At 39.5% G+C, this 18,334-nt stretch overlaps 1 protein-coding gene across 5 annotated transcripts in view; it reads left to right on the top strand.

Annotated features, from left to right (window-relative positions):
- The window catches only part of LOC113580675 (latent-transforming growth factor beta-binding protein 2), an 82,657-nt gene that overhangs the window by 48,777 nt on the left and 15,546 nt on the right, over positions 1-18,334 (top strand). For all 5 annotated transcript variants that reach the window (XM_081721190.1, XM_035532709.2, XM_035532708.2 and 2 more), the window contains 18 exons: positions 1,975-2,097; positions 2,369-2,533; positions 3,948-4,295; positions 5,891-5,910; positions 6,013-6,046; positions 6,566-6,661; positions 7,238-7,363; positions 7,902-8,030; positions 8,377-8,496; positions 9,031-9,150; positions 11,654-11,776; positions 11,866-11,988; positions 12,432-12,557; positions 12,688-12,813; positions 13,911-14,036; positions 16,212-16,337; positions 16,595-16,711; positions 17,026-17,148. In XM_081721190.1, the coding sequence (XP_081577316.1) occupies positions 1,975-2,097; positions 2,369-2,533; positions 3,948-4,295; positions 5,891-5,910; positions 6,013-6,046; positions 6,566-6,661; positions 7,238-7,363; positions 7,902-8,030; positions 8,377-8,496; positions 9,031-9,150; positions 11,654-11,776; positions 11,866-11,988; positions 12,432-12,557; positions 12,688-12,813; positions 13,911-14,036; positions 16,212-16,337; positions 16,595-16,711; positions 17,026-17,148 (2,271 nt within the window). The remainder of the gene's footprint in view (positions 1-1,974; positions 2,098-2,368; positions 2,534-3,947; positions 4,296-5,890; positions 5,911-6,012; positions 6,047-6,565; positions 6,662-7,237; positions 7,364-7,901; positions 8,031-8,376; positions 8,497-9,030; positions 9,151-11,653; positions 11,777-11,865; positions 11,989-12,431; positions 12,558-12,687; positions 12,814-13,910; positions 14,037-16,211; positions 16,338-16,594; positions 16,712-17,025; positions 17,149-18,334) is intronic.

Here is an 18,334-nt window from a genome sequence, read left to right as displayed (position 1 = left end):
CTTGGCTGTTCTGTTCCTGTGTAACTGGGCCAATACAGAGAAGTGTACAGATAAGAGTTCCTCAGAAAGAGCGCCAGCTCCACTGACCTCTCAATGCGTCTACCCCCTAACACTCTAACAAATCCAGGGCAGCTGGACTTCACATCAGCCTCTCTATCTTTTTCCTGACTCATGGAAAATGGAATGAATTCTATATTTGCAGACGGTTATCACTGTAAGAGAAGAGCAGCTAATAGCTTTGTTGAATAGATGTTCCAATTCCAGACAATGACATGGCCTACAAGCTATTTAACACCATGCCTTTCTACATTTCCAAAGTGTTTGTATTTGAGTAAGATATTTCATTTTGATCCAATGCCAGTAGAGCCAGTAGAGACTGGTGTTAATGTGTCCACTTCAGCGTAATAGCTCAATTTTGTAATATTTTGAAAAGGAAAAATCATTCTTCCATAATGCTCAAACCAGTGATTTTTCTGTATAAGTTCACTCAAAGCAGTTTCACGATGGTTCTTGGTAAAAATGACTGTCTTCAATTTATTTTGAGAGTTCTTGGTTACTGCTTCAATAATATACTTCCCATTTAAGATGAACAGGGGGCTGGGCTAGGAAGTTTAAATGGAGCTCAGATTCTGTTACTGGATCGTAATACAGCTAACACACTGAAACATCAGACAGAGCAGATATGCTTAATATATACCGAAATTAAGAGACAGTGGGCAGATTCTTTGCGAAATCTGACTTAAGAGGATAATGAATTTATTTGGATAAGGCAGAAATGCCATCAGATGTTATGTCATGAGCAAAGTGGTGTGGTGTGGGCTTGTAGCGGTTTGCTGTGATGACTCACTCGATAACCATGTCTCCAGTGAAGCTCTCTCTGTTTTTCCACCATTAGCCCAGCAGCCTCGCAGGCCTGGTGATGTGCTGATTAATTGTTTATTGGGGAAAATGGGAGATGGCAGCCTGACAGGCTCCATTCCACAGCATGGCGGGAACTGGCCCAGTCATTGTCTTGAGAGAACAAGAAAACATATCCTTTCCAAACAGTGGCATATTGACAGGGTTTAGAGTACCCAAATCTCAGGATAATGTGCCAAAGCCTTCGTCTCTGATATGCAAAAAAAATCTTCTTCATTATTTCTGGTGAACTGCTTTTACAGCAGAGATACCCTCACCATTATTTTGTGCAGTGTGAAATTGCAGTAAGCCAATGTTGACCTAATTTGGGAGTATGTTTTATGAGTGTGGAAGCAGGACAAAGGAAGTTTGTGCAGTTCATTGCAAATATGTATCACCTCAACCTGGCAAGCCTGTAGGCTATTAGTGTAAACAATGTAGAATAAAGAGCAAGTGTATTTTTATTCTTCACTTGGTTACTACAGCTGCCTGTGTTTATGTTGGAGGTGGTTAACTCTGAGTGTTGGAGAAAAATGCATAATTTACATGTGAGCACCAATTTCCATGTCACTTTGTTTGTTTGCCTTTATGCACAGTTTAAGCCCTACTGCCTGTTGCCCACAAAATATGTGCGTCTGTGTGTGTGTGAGTGTTTGTGTGCATGTGTTTAAATTCGCGAGAGAAAGATAGTGAGAGCTCGTACTATATTTCTGACTGTAGCATATTGTTCATTGAACTCCACCACTCTCTCATGTCCTTGTGAGTTATTCATATCTCTGATCAAACTGTCCTACCGGTGTGGAGCTTAGACTCCTATCAAGGAATAATGACAACAAAGGAATCAGGTTCAAATACGCTTTTCATAAACCTTCTCATGTATCGTTCATGGTTTCTTCACATAGGCCCAATCCAAACTGTTAAAGTGATAAAAGAAAGAATGAAAAAAATGATAGATGTGTTTGCTTTAATACTTTCTGTTGTATCACATATTGCAATCAGATTGTTAAAGCAGAATAAAATGTAACACTCTCGTACTGAGCTGATGTTTCTTTATGTGTCTTGTTCTTATACTTACAGATATTAATGAATGTCTAATGCCTGGTATTTGCAAGAATGCTGAGTGTCTAAACACTAAGGGCAGCTACAGGTGCATGTGTAAGCCTGGATACATGCTGGACCCTGCCCGCAGTCACTGTGTCTGTGAGTCTGCCAGCACACAGACACCACACACTGCTAGTACACAACAGACTATGGAAACTTTCAGTCAGTCCTTCTATGTGGTGACACTAGATTTAGAGAACAGCAATGTCAGAATAGCATCGTCATGTGTTTAGTCTTATTAGATATTATTTGTCTCTTGTGTAATATTTGTGTCCTTTCTGCGTGTTTATCGGTCTGTTGGCTATTCCTGCTGTTTTGTCTGAGGTTAGACAGTGCTCGTGTTTGTTCAGCTCTTTTGGCATGTTTACAGCGGACAAAGCCGTGTCTGTGGAGAAGTCCATGTGCTACCGGTCAGTCTCAGTGGGCTCCTGTAGCCTTCCACTGCCTCTGAAAATCACCAAGCAGATCTGCTGCTGTAGTCGGGTGGGCAAGGCCTGGGGCTCCACCTGTGAGAGGTGCCCTTTACCAGACACAGGTACTTCATTCTTATCTATTGCTATTAACTGGTTGTACTGTTTGTAGGGTCACAAAGAGTGTATTTGCCACAAAACATAAATCATGGTAGTTGATTGAGGGGTGTGAGGGAAACATGGCAGCACAAAAGAGAGACTTATCTCTGCTGTGCTTTGAAAGAAAAGTTGGTAACACTTTACTGAAGGGAACTGTTTAGAAGGCTACGTGACACCAGCATAAGCCTTTCATGACAACTGACTTAAACATGCACAAACATTTATAAATGTTTGTTGAAACAAGTGTCAGCTATCATAAGAGCTGCTTTTGTGAACTTTGATGACAAGTTGACATAACAACTATGCCAAATACAGATTTTTGGTAAAATGTTCAGCAAAATGTTACCAGAAATGGAAACAACTGAGCCAAGTGAGACAATGGAATTCATTTTCCCACTTCTGATCTGATCGTAAAGTCAAGAGAAAGTCACTATCCCTTATGCACACTAGTGAAATTATTTACAAATGACATCAAAGATGCGATACCAAGCAGGTAGATCTCCATTGTAATCAGTTAAACCATAGTCAGTATGAAAGTAAAGCAAATGAATTAAACTTATCAGTCTTTAAAAGTAATACTTTTTGATTGTGCATAGGTTTATGCAGAATGTAAAACCTTGAACTAGCCTGTCCTTCTTCTAGAACTATCTCTTCCCTGTCTTTACAACTGTTATCGAACCTATTTTCAATTAGTGCATTCTCTGCATTCTCTGCTTTTAAAGCTTTAGTGGAATGGAAGAAGGAATTTGTCTTAAAATTATTTCTTTGATGAATAGGACTCCAGGAAAGTCAAATATAAGAATTTGCATGAAATCCACCTTGTCCTCATCTGTAATGTGCATTCATGATGCTTTTTTGTAGCTGTGTCTGATTTAATTATGTCTCTCACTTGATGTTCCTCACTAGCAAACATGTTACATAACAGCATAATGTATCTGACTGACTGGCTACAGACCCACATATATTATTTAGCATTTGCTATGTCTCATGTTTGCTGTTTGGATGGGCCAAACAAAACAAAAAAAATGGGCTTAGGGCTTTCTGAAATTAAAAAAATTAAAATGTATATATTTATCTCTTTCTCTCCCTCTATCTCTTTTTCTTTTTCGCTACCTCTGTTTTAATGTCATCAGTGTCAAACAATGTTTTAATAGTTTAAATTTGACATTTGATTACAGACCAAGGACACTTTGAATCTATGCCGAAGTCACATTGCTGTGAATTATATATAATACAACATACCTTGCTGACTGATATCAATTTTTAGTTTCTATGTTATATCATGAGCTGCTGAAGATAACGTTGCCTGCTTTGCTCTTTCAGTTGTGGCCAAAGCATACTTTACAATGAACTGAGCTTGCATATGTTTTATTTTTGCAGACCATTTCAAAGAAATCTGTCCGGCTGGCCATGGCTATACCTACTCACACTCAGATGTACAGATCACACTGCGCGAGCTGGAGGCAGAGGAACTTCAGAGAGTCGAGTCTTTCCTTTCTCAGGTCCCCACATATCATCAGCCTGCTCCAACCCTCCCTGAGACCCTGCATCACCTGCCCCCAGTACCTGTCTCTCCCAAAACCCCCTATATCCAGGCTCAAGTGCCAACCTGGCCACAGCTGCCTAAATCACCCCAGCCTGGACAGCCACCTAGGACAGCTCAACTCCCTCATCCCCCTCAGACAGTCTCACAGTACCCTGTACACATATTCCCATCATTACCTGATTGTGAGTTTTATTTTTTTACATTTGGTACTTTTGTGCGTGTGTGCGCGTGTGTGCGCGTGTGTGTGCGTGTGTGTGTGTGTGTGTGTGCTTTTAAAGCAAAATTTTCAAATTCAAAATTCATTAATTCTCAGCAACTCTATAAAAAAAAACTGAAAAATGCTGTTTAAGAATGTAGCCTTTAGTCTAGCACTTGGTAGAACCACCTTTTGCAGCAATAACACACTGTGTGTTGGGCTTTCTTCCACCTTTGCACACTGGGAGTGATTTTTCCCATTCTTCAGGTTGGTTGGATGATTCTTATTGACTGCAGTTTTCAAATAGTGTCACAGATTTGCAACTAGATTTAGGTCTCCACTTAGAAATGTAGAACATTCACCTGTGTGATGTTTAGCAACTCCCGTGTTGCTCTGGTCTTGTGCTTGGGATCATAATCCTGCTAAAAGTGAAGTTTCTCCCAAGTTTTATTTTTTAGCAGACTGAACCATGTTATCTTGAAGTATCCCCTTGTATTTTGCACAATCCAACTGTCCTTTATTTTTAACAAGATGCCCAGTATCTCATCTAACTATAAAACCTTATCCCACATTTCAACTGGTTTGTTATAATTTTGTAATATAATGTTATATTTTTCTGGCAAACTCCAGATATTCTTTGAGGTGGATTTTCTTCAGCAATGACTTCTTTCTAGCCACTCACCCACACAGGCCAGTTGTATGTGGAGCACTTGGTATCTTTGAGATCTTTCACCCCAGTCTCAGCCACTGAACTTTGTAGCGCCTCCAAAATGATTGTTGGTGTCCCTCTGGCTTCCCGCACAAGTTTTCTTTCTTTCTTTTTTTCCAACAATGAATTTTGGGATGCCTTGTGTAGGAAGTGTCTGGGTGGTATGATGTCTTTTGGTATGGTATGGTGATATTATGGATATGATGGTATATGATGGATATGATGGTATGATGGATATTATTTTGTAGCTGTTTCCTATGTTGTGCATATCTACAACATTATCTCAGATTTTGTTAGAATGTTTTTCATTGATCTTCATTTTCTTAATTTTCAAATTGATCTTCACTGATCTTCATTTCTCCACATTCACTGCCTGACCAGTGGTACTTCAAGTAAGACTATACAGGTAGAGGCCTGTTTTAAGCCAGCTGTGTCCTTGTTAGGGCAATATCTTGTATCTGTTTAAGTTTGGAGCTTCCTCTGTACAGGGCCTAATGCAAAAAGAATCCAGGGCTTGAATACTAATGCAAAAAATATTCAGGGCTTGAAAACTTTTTTCAGTGAGCTGGATGAACATATTTGAGGTCATTCTTTTTGACATAAAACGAATAACATTTTAAATTGACTGAATTACTAAAATACAATATGATACATCACATGATAACAAAATGCCATTTGTAATCCAGATGAAACTGATTAACTTTAAGGGGGTTGTTTATCTTTGTAAGGCACTGAATGCATTATTAAGTAGAGATTTTTGGTTAAATGGTTAAAAAATGTATGACACTGCTACTGTTTAACCAGTCTGTTTCCTTTCTCCTCTCACCCCACCTCATCTTCCTCTTCCTCACCCATGGCCTTCCTTGTGATAGCTGTGGAATCCTTCAGTGTGGTAAGCTGAATGAACGTGTTTAAGGAAATGATTTCAGTGTGCAACAATTAACTGGTGGATATAATTTTTCAATATTTGAATTGCTCCATTTTATCCTGACAGCCGATATTTACAGATTCACCTCCATCATATCCAGGTAATATTTTCCCTTTGACTTATTGTGGAGAGAATTTTGCATGATTTGAATACATATTAGTAAGAATTATTGTTTCAACCTGTTGTCTATGAATTTTTCTCTGAAAGGCCAGACAAAACAGAGATTAGTCAACTTGAGGGGAACTGGGGTTCTAATCCATTTTCTATAAATTGTTCTAATAATAACCCAATCTTATAATAACTGAGTCCTACTGCCAGTGAAAACATAGGGAAAACCTGCATGTTCTATTCTGCAGTTTTTATAACCCCTGATTATCTCCATGATGTGTAAATGTTTTTCTGCTGGTTTAAACTGGTAGAAAGACATTCTTTAATTTCATGCTACTACTGCTACTATAATAGAACTACGTGTGCTACTGTTAAATATGAAAATAGCAACAAGCTCTATGTTGTAAATCATATAATGTAATGAATATGGGGAATATTGTTATAGTACATGTAACCTGTGGCTGATTTCCACTATTCTTCATGTGCTAATTATGGCTGTTCCCTGCTGTAGATGTGGTGGAGATCACGACCCGCTCTCCCACCCAACTGGAGCCAGAACCTGGGAACCAGGACACAGCACCCATTAATGTGGCTACTCAAATCACTGGTTAGTCACAATAAGAGCTACATAGCGCAGTGACCTTTGCATTGTGTTCCTCAACTTGGTCAGCCTAGTTGCCAAAGTGTATGGTGGCTAAAGTTTGTTCAAGTTTTCTAAGGACAAGTTACACTTGTATAGGCCAGGATGTGTCCCCTTGGCCATGATATGCCAAGCTCCCTCCATTCAGACACACTTAGTGGGTGATGAGGCAAACAGTCAAAGCAAATGTGCTGATTGGCATTGGACACGACTATTTTTCAAAGCTGTAAACGGTACTTAATTTCAGAATGGAATATGAATTGTTGAACTGGGAGAAGGCCCAGTATGTATGCAGGGAATACACTTCCAACTCTTTGTCTTTAGAAAGAGCACAAACTCAAGTGAAGCCCTCACTGTTGGCGCCATATGCTGCCTGGCCACTGTTACTACCTCTCGAGCTTAACACAATAAATCTCTAAATGAGTAAAGAGATGGTCCTGTGTTTTATGGTGAAACCATGGTGACCTGTCAATGCACTACACCTCATACACTACTCAGTCACCATCTGTTATAGTCAACATCCTTTTAAATGTCTTCTTGCAGATATTGACAAGTGTTCCCTGACTCCGACCATCTGTGGTCCAGGCCAGTGCGTGTCAGTGCAGACTGGCTACACCTGCTACTGTGACCCAGGCTACAAACTCAATGCTCTGCAGACCACCTGTATTGGTAAGGCTGTTGATGACTGTTGGACCAGGGTTTGGATTGCCTTTGTGAGTGTTTATTTGAATATGATGTGTCATTGCAGTACATTGAGAATTCTTCTGATGTACTGCGACACTGTCAAGCTTCAACTCTAGTGAGAAGCGGGAAAGTGATCCACTTGAGCCATCATATGATACGCCACCCAAAGCACTGCCCTTGTGTTGTCATAAGTGACTTCATACAGGGCTCACTATCCAAGTTAAGCCCTGCCTTGGGCTGTCACAAAGTCATTCCTGCTTTATGGAACGGCCCAGAGAGAGGAGTTACTTTTGACATCTGCTGGAGCAGTATAATACATATCCAGTTCAATTTAGTTGACAGTTATTTCATTCCTTTCTTTTTGCATATCACTAAACCAAAAGACTCAACTTTATCTCCATGTGTTTCAAGCATGGAACGTTTTAGAATTATTGTAGTCTTAATGTGATGATGCATTATGAGCAGATGTAACAAGAACCATGATCTAAGTACTGTGACAAATACACCTTTTTATCCTGTTCAGATATAAATGAGTGTGAAGATGACCCATGTGGTGGGAAGGGACACTGTGTGAACACCTTTGGCTCCTACACCTGCCAGTGTTTCTCAGGCTTTAGCCTGATCTTGACACAGAACAGGAAGTCATGTCAAGGTGAGCAAAACATGGGGTGTCTGGGCACTGACGTTCTTACAAATAAAAAAAATATTTCATTTAGAATTTACTGCAGTCAAGCCAGCAATGTTATGACAAACAAAGCTATATCTCTGTCATTATTTCTGTTTTACTATGATTTTTCACTTTATATAATTTTATATATATTTTGTGTATTGATATTTCACAGCTCTGCATGCTAAACCTACCTTTGCAGGTTTAATGATAACAGCAGTTGAGTTTTTTCGAGCATTTTCTAGTAGTTAATTGCTTTCTCCATAAGTACAACATTAATCAATTCTCCTCTCTGGTCTTTGCTCATCATCAAACCCAACTCATCTGCAAGACATTAATGAGTGCGCCATGGCCAACAAATGTCCCAGTGGCGTCTGTAAAAACACTGAGGGGTCCTTCACATGTGAGTGCAAGAATGGCTTCAGCAAGAACTGGAGAGGGCAGTGTGAAGGTATGGCGCTCCTTCATATAACATGCTAATACATGTTTTCATTATATTACTGACTTTTGTTGATATGTTGAAATTAATATTTAGTTGAAACAGTACAATATAACTGTGAGACGACAGTTAAATTATGATGAACAATGTTTATTAGGGATAATGTTCTTGAGAGCCTGACTTTCAAATTTACAAGCCTGTTAACAAGTTTATTTGCTGTCTGGGATCTCTCTGTAATCTAATGACAGAAAATTGCATTTTCCCCAATCCTAAACTGAAGGAGAAATGAGGTATTTGTTCAGTAATTTGTTGTTTACTTTTTTGGTGTGTTATTCCTGTGTGTGTTTGAGAGTGGTGTACATGGTACATTTATATTGTGCATATGTTTTTAGTACTTTTTATCCATGGGTTCTGTTTGTTTCCTGTTATATCAGTGTTTATAACAACTGAACATAACCCACGGACACCTGATTATCTTTCCTAATCCAATAGAGTGGTTTGAATGCTTGTTTGTTGAAATGGAATCTGCTCATCTCTCTGTCTCAGATGTGGATGAGTGTAGCAGCCCCAGTGTCTGTCCCAGTGGCAAATGTGTAAACACCCATGGCTCCTACCAGTGCCAAGCATGTGGCGCTGGATTTAGGCCAGCCGGTGGGAGATGTCTGGGTAAGAGCTCATGGAGGCCCCATCTGGAAATCAGTGCTGCCATGGTGTGGGTTTTCCATATTTCACTTTATGATTGTGTAATAATAATATTCCCTTAGTCTGGCAAAGGCTGGAAACATAGACTTAGTTTTGGCAGTGTTCAGGATGACTTAAGGCGACATGGCGACAGTGTATGCCCTTCTGTAAGTGGTGACAGTTCCAGATATTTTTTCAGGATAGCCATGTGGCCTGAGTAAACTGGGAAGTTGATTTGATTTTGTTCACGTGGTTTCATTTTAATAACTGAACCCTTAAGGATAATTTAACAGTGAAGCAAAAATGTTTTTGGAACATCAGTCTAAACTCAGTAACCTCTTTAACCTGTGACATTTCCAGACATGGTCTTATATCAGATGAAATGGATGGTAAATTAAGGGAAACATTTCAATGTCCTGTAAAGCCCCTCTTATTAGCCAGTTGAATTGTGGTAAGCAGCTAAACCACTTTGTGGGCCTTTATTTAGAGGTTAACTGATGGGTGTCTCCACATTCTTAGATCCTCTCATCAGGCTCTATTCTCTCAAGCCTCTGTACATTCTCATGGCTCAATCATTTATTATACAACATCTCTCCCCTCTTTCTCCAGCAAATTTGACCCCTGGAGTTGCATCTGCGCTGTAGGCACGTTGTTACTGATCTTCAGCTGCTGTAAAAAGATTGTTTGCAATACCTCAAATTTAGAGAGTCAAAATATTTTGCCTTGGCCACAGCCTTGAACAAACAGTATGTTATTTTTGGATGGGTCTGGCCAGTGCAGTCAAGCCCAGTGGGGAGAGATTGTTTATTAGGGGTTCTCCGTTTGAGGATGGAAAAGGAGGACATAGACGCAGCGCTCGGGGAAGAGGTCATCAGATTGCATACTACTCCCTAACATTAGTCTCTACCTAGCTCAGTGCATGAAATGGAATGAAAAAGGCTAGCTATAACTCTAGGTGATCTACTATTGTAATATTTGTCACAGTTTTTTAGTGAGGAAGTGCAGTGCTAGGATTATGAAGAAATTAAGGGGTTCTTAATGGCTGTCTGAAGTCAAGCTTTAAGTGTGCTTACATGTGTATTCACATGTATATTCAATATAAATCCTTTGCCTTTCATAGGTGTATAGTGATCACAGGTTGATGCCTAAGAGCATTTAGGAAAAGCACCTTATAGGATGCGCTACTTCAGGAAAATTAATTGCTATGGACCTGTGATACAAAGAGGGCATTTTTCTCTTCATACTGTAGAGACCCAACTTCCACAAAGTCGAGTGGGTCCTGAGATCTCACGCTATGTGTGAGTGTAGTTTGCTGCCACAAAAAGCCCTTCTTGAAAGCTCAGGTTTCTGTTACTGTTTTGACATGTTACCGAGTGTTTTGAGCAGGAACAGGCATGATTACGATCATTTTAGATTACTGGTTTTCTTTCAAGGGAGCCTTGACAGCTGGTCCCACAGTACGTATTCATTTAAGTGAAAAAGCAAATTAGGGCTGTAATTATGCCTATTTGTGTTTGATAACTACATTTATCATTTACATCATGCAATGCCAAACTAATATACATTGGCATTTTAATTACAGTTCATGTTAAATGCACATTTATGCCACAATTAGACATAGTATTAGAACTGCACAAATATCTTAGCCATTGTTTGCTGGAGAGTACTGTGGACCAAAAGTGTCACTTCTCACTATTTTCTCTCTCTTTGAGATGGCGCATGAGAGAACGGGAGGTTGAACAGAGTTCACCGTAAAGTCCCTGACTTGTGTGCTGAATGGCTGTTCTCCATGAGGTTAGCTGAACAAGCAGGAGTTCTAGCTGCCTGCAAGGAGTATGTAAATAATGTTCCTTTTCTCCCATCATTGACTCAGTCAATTGCCTGTAGCACAGTAGTTAGTGGCCAATTGGCTGGTTGGTGGATAAGGCTGATTGGCAGTGTGATAGAGAAAACAGCCGAGTTTTCCTTTCAGGCCTTATCGGGGAGGACTCTGAGAAATGTTGGGAGATAGCAGAAACAAAGCTCTGTGGGATGCTGACAGACATCTGGCAGACAAAGGGGCAGTGTACACAAAGCTCTGCTTGTGCACACTTCACCCCCTGGGTCCAGTCAGTCTACTCTGTCTCTTTGCCTGCTCAAAACCATGGGTTTTCTGGATAGATTATAGAAGACACTAGATAAATGCACAAATACAGTACACAGGAGATGGGTCTGGCAAGTGTAGGACATTCTTAAATACAGAAATAATATTTTGAACCTGTCAGAAATATTTTTTGTAAAATCCTTCTCATGATAATGCTGATGACAATGTTATTTTGAATACACTTTTGTTGCAGGCAGGAACTGTTGGACATTTCTTTTAGAATGAACCTGTCTTAGTTTTTTCCATTTATGGCATCTGTACCTTTTTTCATTTGCGACATCTCTCTTACATATGTTTCCACCTTGATCTTTTGCCAATCACACTCTGTCTTCTTCTATGTTTCAGACATTAACGAGTGTCAGACAGTGGGTATGTGTGCCAATGGTCAGTGTGTGAACACAGAGGGTTCCTTCACTTGTACTTGCAACCATGGCTACCAAACAACTCCTCACAACAACAGCTGCCATGGTATATACAGCAATCACACACTGTTGTACATACCTACTTACACAGTATTATTTTTCACAGCAATCACTGTGCCACTGTCTCTCTTCCAGATGTTAACGAGTGCCTGCTCCTTGACTCCTGCATTCATGGTACATGCATTAATGTGCCAGGCTCCCACAGGTGCAGCTGTAATACAGGGTACCAACCCAGCTCTGATGCCAAAGCTTGTGAGGGTATGTGCAGTACAGTTTAGGCACCTTTTGCTCAGACTGACAGAGCCAGCAGTTCACTGCTTCCTGTAGAGGTCTGTTCTAAAGTAACACATGCAGAGTTAATGGTTGAACCATTCTTCAGGCTGACTTGGGCAACTTCATTTGTGATGTAGAACCTGTTTATAGAGGTCTTATAAATGCGTTTTTTTTGTTTGGTTTTTGTTTTTAAACTTTATCGTAAGTCAAAGTTACAACATATATTTGTGGTTATACCATTATACCATAATTAAATCATAATTTGTTCATTACAACTTGTAGACATACAGAGATAGATATCACTCTGTGCACACTTGATTGATTATGGGACCTTATGGTTTATGAGTCACTACCACTAATGTGTAAATAATGGTATGATACCAAGCACACAGCATTATAGTGAGGGAAGGGTAATGTCTCTTTTACAGATGTGGATGAGTGTGCTGAGCCCAGCCTGTGCAGGGCAGGTGTGTGTGTTAACACTGTTGGCTCCTTCAGTTGTACTCAGTGTGAGGCTGGATACACTCTCTCTCAGGACAGACAGAGGTGTGAAGGTGAGTCAGGCTCTATTCACTCAACCATACATGTTCCGTTTAGCTTTACTTGCTTAGTGCTTCCATGGAGGATTTAGAGGTTTTATAAGCTGCAGATTTAATTTCTCTGAATCCAACCTTTTTCTCACAGATATCAATGAGTGTCTATCCCTGTATATGTGCCCAAATGGCATCTGTCTGAACTCAGAGGGCTCATTTTCCTGTTACAACTGTCCCACTGGGTACAATGTCTCAGCAGATGGAGAACTATGTGAAGGTATGTAATAATAATAGTATTAATAATAATAATAATAATAATAATAATAATAATAGTTGTTATTTTTAACTCTAAAATCCTAAAACATGAACGAAATTACATTAAAATATATCAAAATGTTTATTGTATTAAAACAGGCATATCGTGTTGTAATAGCTCTCTGAAAAATTCTTATTTAGCCAGTAATAGTTATAAATTCTAATAATTTTTAATTATTATTATAATTATGAGTGATTGTGAGTTTTGTTGACCATGTGTTTTGAAAATAAAAATAAGAGAAACAGAAAGGGATTACTTCTATTAACAAAATGAACTTTTTTGTTTTCCTCAGTTTGAAAACAGTGAAATTAGATTTTATACTTTGTTACCCAGCATGTGCAATGAATAAAGTGCAGGCTCTAATATTAAAATATTGAGGGTCCAAAAACTCAAATTGTTGAACTATAAAGCCAAAAGGTAGCTATATTTAACAATAACTAAATTGAACCTCTTGGTCATCTTAAAGTTCAATGTGAAACATTGCCTGTCAAGAAATTAAAGGTGTATGAAGGTACTAATATAGTAACAATACAGTAAGAGACAGTTAAATACGTGTCAGGTTTTTGAACAGAGACAGAGTTGAATGCAGTATAGAATTTCAGTGTAATAGGGGCAATCCAAAGAGTAGTCAAATTTGGGCAAGGTTTGATACAAGTAGAGGCACAGAGCAAACAGATCCAATGGGCACAGGCAAGAGAATATCCAAAATAGGCAGGTAATCCAAATATCCAAAATAGCTGACAAGAAAACAAACTATGGCTCAGAAATGCAAGGCGTGCAAATGTGCAAACGAGACTTTGCAATGACAGATAGAGACAATAGGATATATATACATGAAGGAGAATGAGGCACAGGTGAATTTAGAACACAGGTGACTAGGACTGTATAGGAGGTTTATGGGATTCGTAGTCCAAACTAGACCAATTTGCGGCAGAGGAAGTAAGAATAGGATGTAGGTTATGGATAAGATTTCTGAAGACTACCTTGTTTCAACTGAACTATCACTGTGCTGCATCCACCTTTGTTCTCATCTTTATTATCACTGACTCTTATTTCAGATATTGATGAATGTGCATCACCCACTACCTGTCCCCAGGGAAAATGCATTAACACAAAGGGTTCCTACACCTGCACTATATGTAATACTGGATACAGGTTATCAGACGATGGGAGCCATTGTAAAGGTAAGCCTTAAGAAATAAAAGAGTTAAGGGAGAGAGGAGGGAGGGAGTGGGTGAAAGTGAGAAAAGGACGATATACTGTGTTTGGAATCACCGACTCCTTTAATCATTCAGTATTTCCTATCCAGATTATTACTCAGAAAATGAATGAGAATCAGAGTATAAAACAGTATTTCTTTCAGATACCATGATGTTTCTGATTATCATAATAAGAAAACTAAGTAAAGATGAAAGGCAATTGCAAGAGTCTGCAAATAATCTGAACCAAATATTTTTTGTATGAAACTGTATTACTGAACCCTGACAGCACACCTGTAAATACTGTCATATAAAGTATTAAGTACTGAACAACAAAAGACTTCAGCTAAGTCTGAGCTAAGATGCTATATTCAGGCATAACATCACTTTTGGTTCTGAAATCTGTTCTCTTTGGCACTATCATGTGGAGCTATGTACCAAAAAAATTACATCAACCAAATGAAAGAATGATGTCAACACTGTGATAAAACCAGTTCAAATGAGATTACAACTGTTAACTTGAACCCGGTTGGTATATTAAATTTATTAATGCTGTATAGTCAGGAAAACTTTATAAAATCATTGCGCGATATGATGTAGAATTAATCTTTCTGCATTTGCAGACTGATACTTATCTAGCTGCATAGTCCAGTGTGCCTCTTAGCTAGATGTATGTGGTAAGTGCCTTTGAATTTTGTCCATTTATTGAAAGATTTTGCCTGAAGGTCCATGAAGTTTGCACTGTTTACTGAATTGCATTGCTTAATGAAGCATAAGCTTGGTTGTGCAACCGCTTGCTCATGAGCCAGACAAGCAACGCGCTGCAGTGTGATTGTTGTCTTAATGTCACATGGTTTCTGAGTTGCACCACAAGTAAGGCCTGTGTAAGGTGTCTTACTCAACATGTTTGATCGGAGATCAAGTCTAGCGATTGGTTTCACCTGGCACACCATACCCTCTCTTGGATGATTATGTCAGAGTTTTACATTAGAGCCTATCTATCTGTTTTGTCTGCAGATATTAATCTTGATGTCTACTAAGTGATTAATGACCACATCTGGCTTTCTTTTCTCTTTCTCACACACTCTGTGTTTTTGGCCCCTCGTCTGGTGTCAGTGTATCTCATGGCCCCATATTCCACCCTGCACTCAATCTATTCATCTTGTATCTAGGTGTCACTTACGCATTTCTGCATCAGAATAAATTGTTCTCCATTTGTTTTCTGTCCTTTTGCCTGGACTTGGATGAATTCGCACTGTCGAATGTGTGCCCAGGCCAGCTGTGCAGCAACTCTCCAGGCTCCTACTTATGGAGCAGTTGTTGGAGTGGCTCTGAGCTGTCAGTGGCCACAAGTACACAGTGATACAGACAGGGAGACATAGGTGGAGGAAGAAAGAAACAGAAAGAAAAAAGCAAGAAAGCAAGCAAGAACGAAAGGACACATTAGCACACATTTGTGTAAAGATTAACATCATTTGAAATTTGAAATGTTCTACTTGTACATTTTTAGTACATATACATGCGTGAATTTGCACATAATCTCAGTCTCTCTTACTCTCTGTCCCATGCATACACACAACTATTGAAATTTAGAATCAAACAGTATGTGTTTGGATGGCTGGGATGGCCATGAAGGGTGAGGGGAAGGAATTTCCTGCTTAGCGCCAGCCCTCCGAGGGTTTGTTGATGCAGTCATTATAAAGCACCTGTAATAGCTTGCTGTTTTGGATGACGCTCCCTTGTCTGCATACCTCATCTCTTGCCTCCTCCTCATCAACAGCTCTGTCAGTACATGTTAATAACGGGGGAGCCCATTCAGTGCGGCCTAAGTGCCGGCCAGCAGAGCTGAGCTGATTCACTGTGGTATGCAGTCCGTTTTGCTTGGTTATCGGCAGATCTTTATGGGACTTTCTGTGTCCAACAGCGAGTGGTTTGGAATTAATGTGCATTTTGATTGAAAAGTGAGGAAGTATCGATGGTGCCTAAATAAATCACTGGAAATTGTTGTAAGGCAGCAGGAGGCCAAAAAATGGAGACCACCAAGGTTTCCTCTTTTTGACCAGTACATTTCAGTTATTTGCCAACTGGAGATATTTTTTACTTCCTCCTCCTCTCTGACTATTTTGTTGACAGCACTTTTTGTTCGGCTGTGTATTTCAGATATTGATGAATGTGAGTCTCCTGAAGTGTGCCCACTGGCTGGCTGCACAAACACTGCAGGCTCATACTCCTGCATGACCTGTGACTATGGCTACATGCTCTCCTCTGACCGAAGCACATGTGAAGGTGGCTTGCTGTTTGCTTGTCTTTATAGACAACTGAACACTGAAGCATTTTAGAGTCATGTGTATATATAATCAGTTATATAATTTATCACAGAACTATACTTAATCTATGTCCAAGAAGAAGTTTTAATATTATTTATCCATTTCCCATGGCATTTTTGTGTTATTTGTTTACTGATTTTCTACTGGTATTTTGTCAAATTACCAATCATTCGATTTAGTGGATGTGTTGATATTTTGTGTAATCTATCCTTGCAGATATTGATGAATGTGAGGACATATCAGCATGTCTAAATGGAGAGTGTACAAACACAGCTGGCTCTTATCACTGTGGCTGTCGCACAGGCTTTGAGCTTATAGGCACTGAATGCAAAGGTGCTCCTTTAATATTGGATAATTATTTTTAATATAATTTGTAGTGTATATGTGTGTGTGTGTGTGTGTGTGTGTGTGTGTGTGTGTGTGTGTGTGTGTGTGTGTGTGTGTGTGTGTGTGTGTGTGTTAGCCTACAATCAATACACATTTATCTTTGATATTTAAATATATAAGTAATTGTGCAATTGAATATTCTAAAAATGTTTATACAATGCATTGATTTAGGTGCTTCCTTTTCATTAATAAGTGCAACATGTTTCTAAATTGCAGTATATTCTCTTTTATTCATTGTTGTTTTTGTTGTTGTTGACCAGATGTGAATGAGTGCCTGTCCATGGACATGTGTGGATTAGGAAACTGCCTGAACACTGAGGGCTCTTTTCTCTGCATCTGTCCGGTGGGCTTTGCCCAAAGCCATGCTGAAGCGGGCTGCCAGGGTAAGGCACACATACTGATCTTCATACCCTCTACACAGAATTCTACAATTTAATACTTCAGTGGAGAAACTGACAAATTCCTGGGATTTTGTGACTTTCTGGACAAAAAAAAACCCCCTTTAACAGGAAAAGAAGCACAGCGTATTGATAACAGATGACAAAGATAATGAAGTTCACAGCATTTTAGTGTGTTTGCAGTAGCAGTATTACATAAATGAGTAGGGTTACGGTTAGTATGTAGCGAAATTGTCATCTGATTCACCTCGGCTTCGCTGAAAAAAATGTGTTCAGTACAAAAGATCCCTAGTTTGCCTGATGAGAGCCAAAGTAATGACTGCGTGCAGAGAGACTCTGGGCAACGTTAAGGCCAGGGCTCTCATTCAAGGTTGCAGAGCTTGTATGTAAGCCACACCCTGCTTGGTGAAACAACCTTGCTGTGGAGACAAGCCAAGCATATCTACTGCACAAACGGCGGCCAACAGACTTCACCAAAGTCTTTGTGAAATCACTACACAATCAAGATAAAATATTAGAAGGAGAGATGAGAAGAGGGCATGCAGGGAGTATGTAATGTTTGAAACAGCATGCAGAAAATGTTTTGATAAGAAGAGGACAACACTAAAAATGGAATGGAACAAGGGGAAAATTGAATAATACACAAGAAGAGACTGGTGTTTGATGAAACAAGGAGAATAGTGTGGCAGAAAGAGAGAGAGAGAGACAGACAGAGAGAAAGAGACAAGCAGGGACACAGAGGGAGTACTAAAGGATCAGAACTTTTTGTTGCTAGTGGGCCACAGTGAGACATCAATATTTTGTCAAAGTATGGAGAGTCCTCATCCTCTAAACACTGCCATGTCTCTGACCCAACAACATCTCACACCACTCCCAATGAGAAAAACCCGACCCCACATGCTGGATACAGCAGAAGGATTAGCACCAAGCATAACTTTTACTGTAGCCTGAGGAATTTAGATGACCTTCTTACTATACGTGGAAGGCATCAAGAAAGCACCTATAAGAAATCAGTGAGAAGTATGAATTATTGAGGCAGCTGCAGTTAGAATACAAACTGTGCAAACGTTATAAAGAAATGTGAATTAATATAGTAAACAGTCGATTACAGTAGAATATATTGATTTCTTCTACAGCTATACGGGGGGGGGGGGGGGGGGGTGGAGTTTAG

This window comes from Electrophorus electricus, chromosome 10 (assembly GCF_041902795.1).
Source record: "Electrophorus electricus isolate QZ-2024a chromosome 10, ASM4190279v1, whole genome shotgun sequence".
NCBI lineage: Eukaryota > Metazoa > Chordata > Actinopteri > Gymnotiformes > Gymnotidae > Electrophorus > Electrophorus electricus.
Note: the sequence above shows the minus strand (reverse complement) of the source record. Positions and strands in the feature narration are given on the sequence as shown.